Genomic DNA, 17,436 nt, shown 5'->3' on the forward strand with positions numbered 1-17,436 from the left:
GACAAGGTTGTCCAGTCTCATCACTATTATTCAACATAGCTTTGCATAGTTTTAGCCACAGCAATCAGAGAAGAAAAAGAAATAAAAGGAATCCAAATCAGAAAAGAAGACGTAAAGCTGTCCCTGTTTGCAGATGACATGATACTATACATAGAGAATCCTGAAGATGCTACCAGAAAACTACTAGAGCTAATCAATGAATTTGGTAAAGTAGCAGGATATAAAATTAATGCACAGAAATCTCTTGCATTCCGATACACTAATGATGAAAAATCTGAAAGAGAAATTAATGAAACACTCCCATTTACCATTGCAACAAAAAGAATAAAATACCTCGGAATAAACCTACCTAAGGAGACAAAAGACCTGTATGCAGAAAACTATAAGACACTGATGAAAGAAATTAAAGATGATACAAACAGATGGAGAGATATACCATGCTCTTGGATTGGAAAAATCAACACAGTGAAAATGACTATACTACCCAAAGCAATCTACAGACTCAATGCAATCCCTATCAAGCTACCAATGGCATTTTTCACAGAACTAGAACAAAAAATTTCACAATTTGTATGGAAACACAAAAGACCCTGAATAGCCAAAGCAATCTTGAGAAAGGAAAATGGAGCTGGAGGAATCAGGCTCCTTGACTTTAGACTATACTAAAAAGCTACAGTAATCAAGACAGTATGGTACTGCTTATTATTTCTTATTCTGCCTGAATAGGAAAAGTGGTAGTGAACATCTTTGCCTTGTTTCCATTCTTAGGGGAAAGCATTTGAGTTTTCATCATTAGTGGTAGTGCTTGCCTTAATTTGTTGTAAATGCCCTTCATCAGGTTAAGGAAGTCTCTTCTATTCCTAGTGTGTTGAGAGTTATCATGAATGGGTGTTGAATTTTGTCAAATACTTTTTCTGCATCAACTGATATGATAATTCCCCCCCCCACTTCAGACTGAAGATAGTCTCTTTTTAAATAAAATAAAATTAAATTGGAGCTAAGGCATCAATAAATTGCCTCATAGGAGGGATTCTTATTATATTCATTCTATGAATCCATATGAAAAAGTCTATTTATTGGGATGCATAGTAAAGAGGCATTTTTTTCTTCATAACTTTGAAAATTTGGCAAATGTTCTGAATCTCCTGCATTTACTATCAATTTCTTGTATTTTTTCTCCATTGTATTTGTCATTATTCAAGTCTATGTACTTATTTGCTCTGCTCAGCTGTGCAGCATCTTCACTTACAATCAAACCTTATTCCCCAGTAACATCTGTAAGCATCCAATTCTTTCCATTTCAAAATGTATTTTCTACTATTTCCTCAGAAAGAAAAATTTTATATCATATAGACAGCCAAATTTCATATGCTTTTGAAGTCTAATTTAAGAAATGTAATCTAAGTTACCTGCACCCATTTTTAGATTATTAGTATTCACAAAATCTTGCTGAACCCTCTATAATTGATTTTAATGTATTTCTACATATTTACAGCCATAAATCCCTTCTACATTTATAAGACAAGTAGTTCAAGAAATCTTTTGAAGATTCTGATCATATATCTACTTAATGAAAGTATCTTTAAATACGTTTATGATTGGGCTTCCCTGGTGGTGCAGTGGTTGAGAATCTGCCTGCCAATGCAGGGGACACGGGTTCGAGCCCTGGTCTGGGAAGATCCCACATGCCGCGGAGCAACTAGGCCCGTGAGCCACAGCTACTGAGCCTGCACGTCTGGAGCCTGTGCTCTGCAACAAGAGAGGCCACGATAGTGAGAGGCCCGTGCACCGCGATGAAGAGTGGCCCCCGCTTGCCGCAACTAGAGAAAGCCCTCGCACAGAAACGAAGACCCAACACAGACAAAAATAAATAAATAAATACATAAATTAAAAAAAAAAAAAATACGTTTATGATTAATATTCTCCTTTTAATGTAGTCTACAGGCACATGCTATGACACACATTTAAAAATAGCCAAATTGATATAAAGTATATGAAATATACATATATTTTGTTTGTAGAAATTGAAAGCATAGATTTAAATTACTTAAAATATATTTTCAACTTTGTGAGAATTTTAGTTTTATTGTGTTTTTGTCTAACAAGTATTATTCTTTTGTCTTACTTGAGAAATAATTTAATTCTTATAATTTTGGTGACATAGGTAACTTGCCTATATTTATTTTTGTCTCTTTGATTCAGATCACAGATTCTGCTCACCTTCCAGTTCACACACCAACGATAAAGAGAAAGGAATATCATAATAGAATCCTCTTTCCAACTCAGGTACTTGATTTAGTTATAAACTTAGCAGGTCCTTGAAAAATGAGAATAAGTTCGTTTTGGTCTCTAACCCCTCCCTCCCTCCTCTCCCCTTCCCTCCCTCCCTTTCTCCTTTCCTCCCTTCTTTCTTTTCTTCTTTCTCTTGGAGACTTCTGGTTAAACATAGTAGATTCAAAAATGCCTACACTTTTGCTTTCTAATGAAACTTGTTAAACAGACTAAAGAGAGAGAGTAGACAAATAAGTCAACATAATTTTGAAAGATGGAAGAACCTGAGTGAGGGGTTAGGAGAGCTGAGAAATATGAATGTCAGGTGCTTAGAAATGACTTGCCAAAAAGTCACAAGATAATTAATACTTTGGAAACCTAGAAGGATTCAGGGATTAGGGACACCAAGTCCTTTAGGAGGCAGAGGTGGCATGTGGTGCTGAAAAGAGGGGAATAAATTGAAGATCTGAGAAAAAGCAGGTAGCCCCTGTACACACTCAGGGTCCATGGCAGGGACTGCAATCTGTCCATGTCACAAATCAGGAAACAGAGACAATGAAGGTGAGAAAATTTCCCAACTAGTATTTGGAGAAACTGGATTTTATTGTAATTTAGATATTGCTAATTTACGATAACAGTAATTTCAAGTCAAAGAGGCATGATACAGAAATGGAAAATCCATAGTGGATTGTCAAATTGTTGATAATTTTGTGAAGACATCTGCAGTTTTATTTGTTGGGGTTTCTACACCTAGAAAGTGTAATATGGCTTGCTTAATCGGAGTGTTCCAATTCCCGGAGCACATTATTTTTTTATTGATAATAGAAAATGAAACATAATTTTCTATAGAGAAAAAATTTTAAATTATTCTTTTTTTTCAAAGAAGGTAAAAAAAACATATTATTTTTGCTACCCCTCCCCAGTAAAAATATGTATACATAGGCAATTCTGACTCCATTCCTAGTTAAGGAATCATTTGAAGAATTTATCAATCTAGAATTTTTAAATGTTCAGGATATATTAGCTCAAATAAAGGCCAGGCTTAATTTATTTGGTTCCAAATAGTAGTAATGAACATTTGATCACCACTTAAATAATTCTCCTTCTTCTTCTCCTCCTCCTCCCTTCTCTTCTTGATAATTTTTGGATCCTTTAATCAGTATTTTCCAACTATGAAGTAATTAAGGGCAAGAATCTTAAATGCTGGTAAGAAAAGAGGGAGCTGCGGGGGCTTCCCTGGTGGCGCAGTGGTTGAGAATCTGCCTGCTAATGCAGGGGACACGGGTTCGAGCCCTGGTCTGGGAAGATCCCACATGCCACGGAGCAACTGGGCCCGTGAGCCACAATTGCTGAGCCTGCGCGTCTGGAGCCTGTGCCCCGCAACGGGAGGGGCCGCGATAGAGAAAGGCCCGCGCACCGCGATGAAGAGCGGTCCCCGCACCGCGATGAAGAGTGGCCCCCGCTTGCCGCAACTGGAGAAAGCCCTCGCACGAACCGAAGACCCAATACAGACAAAAATAATAAACAAATAAATAAATAAATAAAAAAGAAAATCCTTTAAAAAAAAAAAAAAAAAAAAAAAAAAAAGAAAAGGGGGAGCTGCGTTTCTTGGCATATAAAATGATATTTTGGGCAGGGTGGGTTGAAGGAATCACCAGAATCACCTTTTCATAGTTATTTAACCGTCGATGTATGTTTGGTCTCTTCATTTTGTAGCATAAGACCCACAGGTTTTTCCTCACGTCCTTTATCGTTCCCACCAAGTGTCACCAGTGCACATCTCTGATGGTGGGCTTGATAAGACAAGGCTGCACCTGTGAAGGTAAGACCCGAGGAAGGGACACATGGAGTCAAAGCCATAATACTTGTACCTAAGTGTTTTAGTCAACTCGGTGGTTTAGTCAGCTGCCATAACAAAGCACAGAGACTGGGTGGCTTCTAAACACAGTCATATATTCCTCACTGGCTGGAAGTCTGAGATCAGGGCACCAGTATGGTCCAGTTCTGGTGAGGACCCTCTTCCAGGTTGCAGACTGCTGACTTCTTGCTGTGTCCTCATGTGGTGGAAGGGGCCAGGGAACTCTGTGGGGTCTCGTTTTTAAGTGCATTAATCCCATTCATGAGGGCTCCACCCCCATGACCTCCCAAAGTCTCCACCTCCAAATACCCTCACATGGGGATTAGGATTTCAACATGTCAATTTTTTTTTTCTTTTTTTTTTTTTTTTTTTCAACATGTCAATTTTGAAGGAACACAAACACTCAGTCCACTGCATTTAGTTGGTAAGAAGAAATTTCGTTCTCTTTGAATTGTAGAAGCATGACGGTGAACTGATTACTTTACTAAAAATTCCGCTGAATCTGTTTCATATGAACGGGTGATCTTTGGGAGCATTTGGGGGGGACCTCTGCATTGTGCAGTTCCAAAGAGCCTCATGCCCTCATAGCCTGTGTGAACAGCACCCCAGGGAGGCATGCTGTGTAGTCTGCCCATGCAGGCAGGGCCACACTTATTAGGAAAATGTGTTTAATGAAATTTTGTTCTCTGTAGCACTAGTAGAGTATGAGGATGACATCCACCAGCTTATGTGACAGGAAAATGGAATACTATCCTTGAGTTGTAATCCTTTTATTTTACTCAATGAATTTATTACAGTAGATATCGTTGAAAGAAAGAAATATATTTTTTGGAAATATCAAACAGTGGATCACAGTGCTACACAGGCACCTCATACGTCATCCTAGGGAACAGACTCCGTATTCATTGGTTTCCCCAGCCAGTCTTGTCGAGTGTCCACTCAGGGACACACAGCGCTGAGCAGGACAACTTTCCTGCCCTCAGCATTGTGACAGTCAGAGATGCCTTAACCATAAATGTGTCCTAGCATATTAAAGAAAATAGGATTTTAAATGGGGAATTATGTGCCCATACAATTCTCCTAGGGCAGCAGAGGCAGGCTCTGAGCTGAGCTCCCAGGAGCATCTCCTGCTGCCAGCATTACTCAGTCTCTGCTGAGCCTGGGACAGCTCCACCTTTGTCACAAGAAGATGGTGAATCTGGAAGCTGCCACCACTGCTGCAGCCCTCAGAACCTGCAACTTCTGCCAGAGTCAGGAAAGACCCTGTTGCTGCAGAGTTAAGAGAGCTTCCATCAAATTCAGAAACCACCACTGCAGCTGTGACCTCACACTCCCTCTGTCAAGATCCAAGCCAGTAAAATGGATGTGCTACATCAGGCATCTCTCCCATCTTGACTCAACTCAAAGTCTTACAGAGAGTTATCTTATTAGTGGAGCTTACATCAGGTCCAAAACTTAGTTCCAAGGGAGTCTGGGAAATGTAGTTTTTAGCATTTCACCTCTACAGTAGTAGACAGAATTGCAATGGGGGTTGAGGGAGTCAAACCATCATATCCCCTACAATCATATCTCTTTATTTCCCTCAAAAAGCATGTGGGTTCTCATGTCACATAACCTGTGTAGAAAAAGCTCCAAAAACTTGTCCCGTGCCTTTTCATCAGAAGAAAGGTGCCTTCTGTCTAGACTCACAGAAAGGCATGGGAACAGCCTATGAAGGCCATGTCTGGGTAAGTGTCAATATTTTTGTTTCAGATGAAGTCTTAAAGAGTTTATTAATCACTTTTCACAATGTGTGCACAATATTTTTCAGAAATATTTATGATATGTTATATGATATTAATTATATGCAATTGAAAATCATCTGAAGAATATGATTTCAGAATAAAGTTTAAGTGTCCCCGATAGGATATTTTCAAATTTCCCAAAGTTTTCTGTTTAGACCTTACTTTGCAATGAACAAATGCTAAAATCCCTTCTAATGGTGTAACTTTGACTTCCGGTCAATAATAATAAATTATGAAACTAAAAGTGAAAGAATCTTCTTCAGAAATATTTAAAATCTGAGTTGAATTTGAGGCTACCAAAATTGAATTTAATCTTAGGTAGAGGCAACGCTGTGACTAGTGTTAATGGAAATGGTATTGATCTTATTTTCACAACCTAAGAATTGTTTAGTCCTCAAAGGAATTATGTTATATAGTTCTGTTCCAATCTTTAACAAGTGGTAGATTTGTAACACATTTTTTTTCATTTTTATTATTTTAATTTTATATGTAATAATTGGGTAGTATTTGATGTTTCAGCTTGGATTGCTTTTATTTGTTTTTTGAAAAATAAAAACTAAAGATTCCAAAGAAAGCAGGGATGAAAAAAGGATGGCAGAGGGCATTGGCTGTAGTGTGTGACTTCAAACTCTTCCTGTATGATATGGATGAAGAAGAAGACTCAAAACCCAATGTTGTAGTTAGTCAAGTGATTGACATGAGGTAAGCTTCGAAAGGGAGAGTATTTTTTTTCAAAAAAATCTGGGAATAAATATGGTTTCTGAAATTTTTAAAAATAGTGTTGTCATTTAACTTATGTTAAGTTTCTAGTTTTCTCCATTGCCATGTGAACTTTAAAATAGAAGATTTCTGCCTAAAGTTTGCATCATTACCTCTTGGGTATGGATTATAATTGTGTAATATTTGTAATAGTTTATTTATTTATTTTTTTAGTCAGAAGTTTATATTCTTATGTGTGTGTGTGTGTGTGTGTGTATGTGTGTGTGTAGCAGAAAAGGGAATACAACCTTAAAACCAGATGCTCTTTATGTTGAGATATAATTCATATATTATAAAATTCACCATTTAAAAATGGGCAACCCAGTGGTTTTTAGTATATTCACAAGGTTGTAAAACCATCACTACAATCTAATTTTAGAACATTTTCATCACACCAAAAAGAAACCTTTATTAGTTAGCAGTCACTCTACATTCACCCCTGCCCCCAGCCCCAGCAACCATTAATCTGTTTCTATCTCTATGGATTTGCCTATTCTGAATTTTATATAAATGGAATCATACAACATGTGGAGTTTTGTAACTGGCTTCTTTCACTAAGCATAATGTTTCAAGACTCACCCATGTAGCATGTATCAATACTTCATTATTTTTCATGGCTGATGCCCTTTATCAGGTTGAGAAAACAGCCTTCTCTTCCTGGTTTGTTGAGTGTTTTTATCTGTAAGGGGTGTTGGATTTTGACAAATGCTTTTTTTGTGTCTATTGAGATGATCACATGATTGTTTTCCCCTTAATTCTCATGATGTATTACATTAATTGTTACTTGTATATAGAACCAATCATACATTCCTGGGATAAATCTCACTTGGTCATGGTATCTAATCTTTTTTATAGTATGTTGGATTGGGTTCAATAGAATCTTTGAAGATATTTGCATCTATATTAACACAGGATATTGGTCTATAGTTTTGTTGCCTTGTGATATTTTTGCCTGGTTTTGGTATTAGGATAATACTGACCTCAGATTAAGTTGGAAAGTACTCTCTTCTCTTTTATTTTTGAAAGAGTTTGTGAAGGATTGGTATTAAATATGTTTGGTAGAATTCACTAGTGAAGTCATCTGGTCCTGGGGTTTCCTTTATGGGATATTTTTTGATCGCTAGTTCAATCTCTTTACTTGTTATAAGTCTATTGAGATTTTCTACATCTTCTTGAGTCAGCTTTAGTACCTTGTGTTTTTCTAGGAATGTTTCCATTTTCTTTAGATTATCTAATTTTGGGAGCATACACTTGTTCATAGTATTCCCTTTTATTTTCTGAAAGGTCAGAAGTAATGTTCCCACTTTACTTCTGACTTTAGTAATTTGAGGTTTCTTTCATTTTTTCTTGGTCAGTTTAGCTAAAAGTTTATCAATTTTTGTTGATCTTTTCAAAAAACCAACTTTTGGTTTTCTTGATTTTCTCTTCTTTTTCTATTCTCTGTTTTATTAATTTCCACTCTAAACTTTATTATTTCCTTCCTTCTGCTTGTTCTGAGTTTAGTTTGCTCTTCTTTTCCTAGTTTCTCAAGATGGAAAGTTAGGTTATATATTGATTTGAGATTTTCATTCAATTATCCTTTCTGACCCCTTTTCTTTCTCCTCTCCTTCTGGGACTCCCATTATATATATTTTAGTATTCTTCATGGTGTCCCAAGGAACTCTGAGGTTTTATTAATTTTTCTTCATTCTTTTTTCTTTCTTTTCTTCAGACTGGATAATGTTAATTGACCTGTCTTCAAGTTCAGTGATTCTGCTTTCTGCCTGCTCAGTTCTGTTGTTGATCCCTTCTGGTGAATTCTTCGTTTCAGTTATTGTACTCATCAACCTTTGAATTTCTGTTTGGTTCTTTTTTGTATTTTCTATTTCCTTATTTATATTTCCTACTTGGTGAGACATCATTCTCATACTTTCATTTAGTTCTTTAGGCATGATTTCCTTTAGGTCTTCAAACATATTTAAAATAGCTGATTTAAATCTTTGTCTGGTAAATCCAACATCTGGGTTTCCTCAGAGATAGTTTCTATTGATTGCTTTTTTCCTGTGTATTGGTCATACTTTTATGCTTCCTTGCAAGTCATACAGTATATATTTTTTTAAACTGGACATTTCAAATAATACTATTGTCAGCTCTAGTTATCAAATTCTACTTCTTCTCCAGGATTTGTTTTTGTTGTTTGTTGTAGTTGTTGTTTGTTTGTTCAGTGAATTTTTCAAACTAATCTATAAAGTCTTTATTCTTAGTCATGTGTAGTTATTTGACGTCTCTACTTTGTTAGCTTAGTAGTTAGCTAATGATTTTGCAGAGATTTCTTTAAACATCTGGAACCAGTGAATCTCCCACACTTTGCTGAAGAGCTCTGTGTGCAAGTGGGGTCACTTCTTCAACACTCAGCCAGGCAGTTGACAACACGTTATACTTGTGCAAAGCCTCAAGAATATTGGAAGAGATAATGGCAGAAAACCTCCCAAATTTGATGAAAAACATTTATCTATGCATCCAATGTCAGCCAGAGGTGAGAACTTATGTCCTTCTCTGGTCTTTCCTGAGCATATGCATAACCCTAGGCATGTTCACAGTTCTATGCATGTGCATGATGCTCTAGATTCTTAGCAATATGTCAGACCTTTTCAAAACCCCTATGGATATCTCATTTTCTAACTTTTAAGAGTTTTGGTTAATCTATTATTTTGTCCAGCTGTTAAACACTGCATAGGCAGCTATGCAGTTAAAATGCTTGCATGAAATAATTTTTTATAAGTTCCCCTTGGGGAATAGACTTTTCCCTGGGAGACCTCTGAATCAAGCCTAATACTCCTCCTCCTTTCTCCTTCCTCCTCCTCTTTCCAGGTCCCTCAGGTGTCCAGTGACTTCTAGGATGCACTGTGAATGCAGGCTGCCATTTTTCAAGGCTACTGAGGAGCTGGAAATGGAGCATGGGACTAGGGCGAGTTAAGCTACCACAAAGCTCATACTTCTTACCAAGATTCGGCTTTTTTTTTACTTTTTTATTTTAAATAAATCCTCCTCAGATTGCCACAAACCTTGGTTAATTTATAGAGTTCTAAAAAAGTTGTTTCTGATGAATTTTGCTAGTTTTCTCATTTCTTTTATGAAGGAGAGAATCTTCAGAGATCCTTACTCTGCCATTGTTGCAAATGTCACTCCAGACACTCTTTAAGTGTTTAATAAAGAATATTGAATCGGTGAACTTATAGAAAGTGTATCCTTCGGGGAAAGGCAATATGCTCTCTGCTCCCCCTGATTCTTCTGCATCTTTTCGGCTCCTCTACACTTTCCTCTTAGTGTCTCTGAGCATCTGTCCTTGGCCTTCTTTTCTTCCTTCTCTGCACACTCCCTGGGTGGTCCCTTTACTTCCTGTGGCTCCAGGTAGTGAGACATTTATTCATAGCATTCCCTTATACTTCTTTTCCAGGTGTAACCTACACTGTGATGGCTGTGTGCTTGCTCAGCCTGAACTTTCTCCTTATCACAGATTCTGTGGGTCTCTACATTCATCCTGTCTTATTTTGATTCCTTACTCACAAACTTTGTTTTGTATTCTTCACCTCAGCTAATGTCATCTTTGTCAGAAATTTGGTATTACCTTGAATAACTGATACAGGAAACTAGATAATCTTGAAGGTGACTTTAGAAAGTTACTCTTGATGTAGATTTTTAATAAGTTGGTTTGGGAGTGTGTGTGTTTGTGTGTGTGTGTGTGTGTGTGTGTGTGTGTGTGTGTGTGTGTTTCATTTTGGGGACAGGGAAAATTAAAGTGGTGTTGGAGCCAAGGAGTCCAGCTTACAATTGTCCATCCTTCAGATCAAATGAGTGTCTGCATTAAAGCGGTGGCTGCAGGAATTACAAAAGAAGAGACAGGTGCAGGAAATATTACTAAAGTGACCTCATGGGACATGGTGAGTGGCAGAAAAAGGAAGATGAAGAAAAGAGTTGCAATATCAGATGGTACTGAGGCTTTAAGTCATCAAGACTGAAAAACTGAGGGTCACATTGACAGCTGTAGGGATATAATGGAGAATGGTAGCATTGGGGGAAAGAAATGAGTTTGTTTTAAGTGTTGGAGAAGCCAAAAATTATCAAGTGAGCTGAATCAAAGAGACTTCTACTTTCAACCAAGACGGAGTAACAGGGGCCATATTTATATTTAACCTTCCCCATGAGATAACAAAAGAACTGATTTAAGGTTCTGGATATCAGACAATGAAGGGGAGTAAATGAGGTGAGCTCTATACTTGCCCCAGGTTACTGCCTTGTAAGAGTTTCCAGTATATAACACAGAAATTGGAATCCCAGGCAGACCCAGGTGAACTCCCTGAACTGAAGAGATGAAGCTGAGAGTCCAGAGAGACCCAGTAGCCAGAGTTCACAGGACAAAGTACAGAGCTAGAGAGGAGAGAGTGAGAGAGAGAGAGAGAGAGAGGGAGAGAGGGAGGGAGGGAGAGATCGAGAGCATGCACTAGCTCTGCATGGATCTACAGAGGATCTAGCTTGAGGATTCAGCAGATTACTGATCAGCACATGCATGTGAGGAAAACTACAAAATGTTAGCAAATCGAATCCAATATTATGTAAAAATTATATTGCATCTTGAGCAAGTGTAGTGTATCTCAGGAAAGCTGGTTTATATTAAAAAATCAATGTATTTTACCATATCAAAAAATGAAAAAGATCATGTCAGTAGATACAGTAAACACATTTGACAAAATCATATATTCTTGATGAACACTTAGAAGGGAGCTTCTTCATCCTGATAAAGGGCATCTATGAAAATCCCACAGCTGACATCATAATTATTGGCAAAAGACTCAATGCTTTCTCCCTAAGATCAGGAACAAGACAAAGATGTTTGATCTCACCACACTTATTTAACATTGTATTGGAAATCCAGGCCAGGGAAGAAATAGAAATAAAATACATCCATGTTGGAAAGAAGGAAGCAAAATTATTCATAGACAAAATGAATATCTATGGAGAAAATTCAATGTAATCTACAAAGAAGCTATTAGAACTAATAAATGAATTCAGCAAGTTTGCAGGATGCTTGATCAATATATAAAATAAATTGCATTTCTTTATACTCGCAACAAATAATCAGAAATCAAAATTAAATAAGTAATGCCATTTGCCATAGCATCAAAACAGAGGGACTTCCCTGGTGGTCCAGTGGTAAAGAATCTGCTTTCCAATGCAGGGGACATGGGTTCCATCTCTGGTTGGGGAACTAAGATCCCACATGCCCTGGGGCAACTAAGCCTGCGAGCCCCAACTATTGAGCTTGTGCACCTCAATGAGAGAGCCTGCGTGCTGCAAACTACAGAGCCCATGTGCTCTGGAGCCCTTGTGCCACAACTAGGGAGAAGCCCACACACCACAACTAGAGAAGCCCAAGCACCACAACGAAGAGACCATGTGCTGTAACAAAAAGACCCCGCATGCCTCAAGGACGATCCCATGTGCTGCAACTAAGACCCTGACGCAGCCAAAAATAATTAAAAAATAAATAAATAAGGAAAATAAATAAAATAAATAAATATTAAAAAAATACTTAGAAATAAATCTGACAAAAGATGTGCAAGACTTGTACACTGAAAACTATAAAATATTGATGAAAGAAATTAACAAAGATCTAAATAAATAGAGAGACTGTGTTCATGCATTGCAGAACTCAATATTTTTAAAATGTGATTGTTCTCAAAATTGATCTATAGTTTTAACACAATCTTAATCAAAATCCCAGTAGGCTTCTTAATTCTTTTTGTAGAAATTGACAAGCCGATTCTAAAAGTCATAGGAAAATGCAAAAGAGTTAGAAGAGCCAAAACAACTTTGAAAAAAAAAAACAAACCTAGAAATATATATACAAATATATATAATATTTCTAATATACATATAAAATATATTTACATATATATTTTTAACATGCACATAAAATATACTTTCATATATAAAACATTTGTAACTATATTTCTGCATTTTCTGTTACTTTAATATATACAATATTTTCAACAAGTTGCAAAATCTAGCAACAAATGAAATTGGAATTTTAGATATCTATGTGTAAAAAAAATCAACTTTGATTTATACTTTTTACAATATACAAAATTTAACTCAAAATAGACCATAGAACTAAATGTAAAACCTAAAACTATAAAACACCTAGAAGTAAACATGGGAGGAAACATTTCTGATCTTGGATAAGGCAAATAGTTCTTAGATACAACATAAAGCACAACAGGTAAAATTTAAAAATTGATAAATTGGACTTCATCAAAATTTAAAACTTCTGCTCCTTGAAATACATTGTCAAGAGAAGTAATAAAAGCTGCAGACTGGGGGCAAATCAAATATCTGGCAAAGGACTTATATCTAGAATATATAAAAATTCTTAAAACTTAATATTGGGTTGGTCGAAAGGTTCATTTGTTCTTTTCTCTAAGACGGCTCTAGTAGCACTAAGTTGTCTTTGACTTCATTCGAAACAGTTTTGTTAGATTGTATGTGACAGCTGTCATATCAGCGTGCATTAAAAAAAAACTTATCAAAATTGGTGGATTTTTGTGTAGCCATTTTAATATTGAAGATGGAAGGAAAAAAGCAACATTTTCGGCCCATTATGCTTTATTATTTCAAGAAAGGTAAAAACACAACTGAAATGCAAAAAAAAGATTTGTGCAGTGTATGGAGATGGTTCTGTGACTGATCAAACACGTCAAAAGTGGTTTGCGAAGTTTCGTGCTGGAGATTTCTTGCTGGCTGATGCTCCACGGTCGGGTAGACCAGTTGAAGTTGATAGCGATTAAAGCGAGACATTAGTTGAGAACAATCAACGTTATGATTATGTGGGAGATAGCCGACATACTCAGAATATCCAAATCAAGTGCTGAAAATCATTTGCACCAGCTTGGTTATGTTAATGACTTTGATGTTTGGGTTCCACATAAGTTAAGTGAAAAAAACCTTGACCATATTTCCGTGTGCGATTCTCTACTTAAGCGTAATGAAAAAGTTCCATTTTTGCAACAAATTGTGATGGGCAATGACAAGTGGATACTGTACAACAATGTGGAATGGAAGAGATCGTGGGGCAAGAGAAATGAACCACCACCAAACCACACCAAAGTGTATATGGTGGGATTGGAAGGGAGTCCTCTATTATGAGCTCCTTCGGAAAACCAAAGGATTAATTCCAAGTGCTGCTCCCAATTAGACCAACTGAAAGCAGCACTCAATGAAAAGCGTCCAGAATTAGTCAACAGAAAATGCATAATCTTCCATCAGGATAACGCAAGGCTGCCTGCTTCTTTGATGACCAGGCAAAAACTGTTACAGCTTGGCTGGGCTGGGAAGTTCTGATTCATCCTCCGTATTCATCACACATTGCACCTTCGGATTTCCATTTATTTCGGTCTTTACAAAATTCTCTTAATGGAAAAAAAGTTCAATTCCCTGGAAGACTGTAAAAGGCACCTGGAACAGTTCTTTGCTCAAAAAGATAAAAAGTTTTGGGAAGATGGAATTATGGAGTTGCCTGAAAAATGGCAGAAGGTAGTGGAAAAAAAGGGTGAATACATTGTACAATAAAGTTCTTGGTGAAAATGAAAAATGTGTCTTTTATTTTTATTTAAAAACCAAAGGCAATTTTTGGCCACCCCAATAATAAGAAAATAGCCCAATTTAAAAAAAATGTGCAAGGGATTTGAAAAGATACTTCAATAGAGAAGATACATATGTCAAATAAGCACATAACAGATACTTACATGCTCAACACCATTAATTATTAGGTAAATTCAAATAAAATAACCATGAGGTACCACTTCACATCATAAGAAAGACTAAAATTAAAAAGATTATTTCAAGTATTGGGAGGATGTGGGGGACCTAGATCTCTCATATATTGCTTTGTAAATCATATAACCACTGTTAAAAAGAGTTTGGCAGTTTCATAAAAAGCTAAACACACACCTAATATATGATCTAGTCATTCTCCTCCTAGGTATTTCTACCAGAGAAAGCATATGTCCATAAAGACATACATGAACATTCATAACAGCTTCATTTAAAATAGCCCCAAACTTGAAACAACCCGAATGCCCATTAATGGGTGAACAGATATGTTGTGGCATATCCATACAATGAAATATTACTCAACAATACATAGAAATGAAGTGTTCATCCATGTGGCAACATGAATGCATCACAAAATTGTTATGCTGAGAAAAAGCCAGACAAAAAGACCACATATTGTATATTTCATTTCTATAAAATGTTAGAAAATGCAAATTAATCCAGAGTGACAGGAAGCAGATCAGTGGGGGAGGAGGGAAGAGTGCTAAGGATGGGGGGTAGGGGTTACAAAGCTGTACAAGGAAACTTTTGGGGGTGATGGACATGTTCATTACCTACAGTGTGGTGATGGTTTCACAGGTGTATACATAGATCAAAACTTACCTAATTGTTCACTTTAAAAACGTGCAGTTTATTATATGTCAAGTCTATCTCGGTAACATTTAAAAAATATACAAATGAGCTGATCTGAGGGCACATGGCCCATATTCTAGGGACCGTGGCTTTGGAGTCAGACAGGTGCTCCTTCCTAGTTCCCTGTGAATGGTGAGTCAGGGACAGCCCAGAGTTAACTTGCGTTTTCTGATAATATGCGACAGGCCGGGTACTGCTGATACAATGTTTTGACCACTGTCAGTTACTACAAAAAAGAATGTTAAAAATCAGGGAAATTAAAATTGAGGATTATGTTTATGTATTGTTTTACTCACTTTCCGGTGATTCTACTCACTCCCAGTGTCTTGCTTTTCCTTCAGGGATGGAGCGTTTTCTGTTAGTTCAGTCTGGCCCTCTGATTTTATTCCTGCAAGGAGAAAGGAAATGCCTCGTATGTTTAAGGTAAGCTTGCATACTGTCATTGGATCCCTTGTATGTTTTGTTTCATCCCTTTTCTGCCTGTTCCTAGAGGTCAGGGCTCCTTGGGTTACTGAAGGTACCTGGAGGTTGAGGTTTTAGAAGTGCTGTGGGATAGTTTCCCTCCCTCTCCCACTTGCCACAAGAAATCTAGCCCTTTATTCTTATTCAAAAATACTATAAATAGCTTTTTGCAGGTGTCACATCTTTCATTCTACAGTTAAATCTGAGACTTAAGATACAAATGTTCCTGAGGGTGTCCATTCATTCCACACTAAGGTAACAGGACAGATCTAATTCATAGCTGAAAACAGGGGAAGCTTACAAAGCAGAATGGTACTGGGGTGGGGGGTGTGAAAGAAGAAGGAAAAAACAGTAACAGAGGAAGAGAGACCATATACTTCTGGATCAGACATAGAGGAAGGTCGCCGATTCATGGACCTACAATAGCATGAATGTGCAACTTCTAAAACTAGAGGTACTTTGTAAAATAAGTCTCCTCTGAGACAATATTTTGAAGTCATAATTCAGATTCAGATTCAAACCAAGAGTACAAAATGGAAAAATTGGGGAAAGATGTTGTTTTGCAAACTCTAAAAAATAGACACTCTGCTCTTTAAAATTCATGTAAAAAATAAAAGTGATTCTGGAATGGATTAAATAAAGTTATGATGTCATTGCTGCTAACTTCATGCTCACAAAAGAAAGTTTTATATATTAGAGTTCTGCTAGCTTAATTATATACCTTAAAATTTAAATATGATTTGCCATTTACTAGTATAATGAAAGTTATAGGCATGTAGCAACAAGGAAAACACGTGTTTTTGAATATTTCTAACTTAACAACAAAAAACTCCTGAACATTCTGTAATATCACAATTGATTATGATGATTGCCATTGCAAAACACATTGCCGTTTCAGAGATAATCTAAAGATGCAAAGCTGTGTGTTAGAATTAAAGCAATAGAGAGACTCAGAGTGGAGGTTCTGGCATCAGACTGCCTGCATTCTACCCTGCTGTGCTCCTGTCCTCTCACTGATAAAATGGAGAGAATAGCAGTAACTACGCACTGAGGTTTCTGTGAGGATTTAATCAATTAACACATGTCAATTTCTTAGAGCAGTTCCTGGTACAGAGTCAGCATTCAATAAATGGTAGCTATTTCCATTTGATGAAGTACAAGATTTTAGGTAGTCAGAGAACACCGGTGGTTTTATGAGGATCAAAATAGAAGTGCTTCTGACACTTTGCTTTTGGCCTGCTTCTGATACTCACGTCATCTATTTTACTACCAGGAAGAGGGTAATGTTATTTAACATTTCGTTTAACAATGGTGAGTTTTATGAAAAATGCTAGACAGGCTGGCAAAAAGAATGCTTGCTTTCTTATAACCTAGATATTCCTTAAATCATTCTAGGTCACAGCTTCCCAGCTCTCAGCACCTAGTAATAGATATTCAATCCCAATCTTAGCAGATAGCGAGAATGAGAAGAGTGAGTGGGTGAGCGTGCTGAGTGAATTGCACAAAATATTGAGAAAAAGTCATTCCGGAGACCGCTCAGTCTATGTTCTGAAAGAGGCTTATGACAACAATCTACCCCTGATCAAAACCACCCAGACAGCTGCAATCATAGGTATGGATTTACAACATTTATCCCGCTAGGTTCCTACCTTTCACCACAGTCCCCATGTTGAAATCTGAAAACCTTAACTTTATCCACAATTCATTTGTCAGCAAAACCTGAGTGAATGAGGCTTACCCGGGGGTGGAGGGTTGTCTTCCCACTTCTATCCCACAGCTACTCATCAGATTCTCTGCAAA

General features: G+C 37.0%; 2 protein-coding genes across 4 annotated transcripts in view; one reads left to right on the plus strand and one right to left on the minus strand.

Annotated features, from left to right (window-relative positions):
* LOC103004085 (serine/threonine-protein kinase MRCK alpha-like) overlaps nt 1-17,436 on the plus strand; it is a 56,273-nt gene that overhangs the window by 24,100 nt on the left and 14,737 nt on the right. For 2 of the 3 annotated variants that reach the window (XM_057548653.1, XM_057548654.1), the window contains 6 exons: nt 2,203-2,286; nt 3,988-4,093; nt 5,720-5,856; nt 6,476-6,615; nt 15,516-15,597; nt 17,032-17,248. In XM_057548653.1, the coding sequence (XP_057404636.1) occupies nt 2,203-2,286; nt 3,988-4,093; nt 5,720-5,856; nt 6,476-6,615; nt 15,516-15,597; nt 17,032-17,248 (766 nt within the window). Of the gene's footprint in view, nt 1-2,201; nt 2,287-3,431; nt 3,478-3,987; nt 4,094-5,719; nt 5,857-6,475; nt 6,616-15,515; nt 15,598-17,031; nt 17,249-17,436 lie in introns of those variants that run through there. The other variant, XM_057548655.1, reaches the window with a different exon arrangement.
* LOC103012988 (ninjurin-1-like) overlaps nt 14,104-17,436 on the minus strand; it is a 162,402-nt gene continuing 159,069 nt past the window's right edge. Inside the window, exon 3 of the mRNA XM_057548687.1 lies at nt 14,104-14,174. Within this exon, the coding sequence (XP_057404670.1) occupies nt 14,119-14,174 (56 nt within the window). The 3' untranslated portion in view covers nt 14,104-14,118. The remainder of the gene's footprint in view (nt 14,175-17,436) is intronic.

Source organism: Balaenoptera acutorostrata, chromosome 6 (assembly GCF_949987535.1).
Source record: "Balaenoptera acutorostrata chromosome 6, mBalAcu1.1, whole genome shotgun sequence".
In the NCBI taxonomy this organism is placed as follows: Eukaryota; Metazoa; Chordata; class Mammalia; order Artiodactyla; family Balaenopteridae; genus Balaenoptera; species Balaenoptera acutorostrata.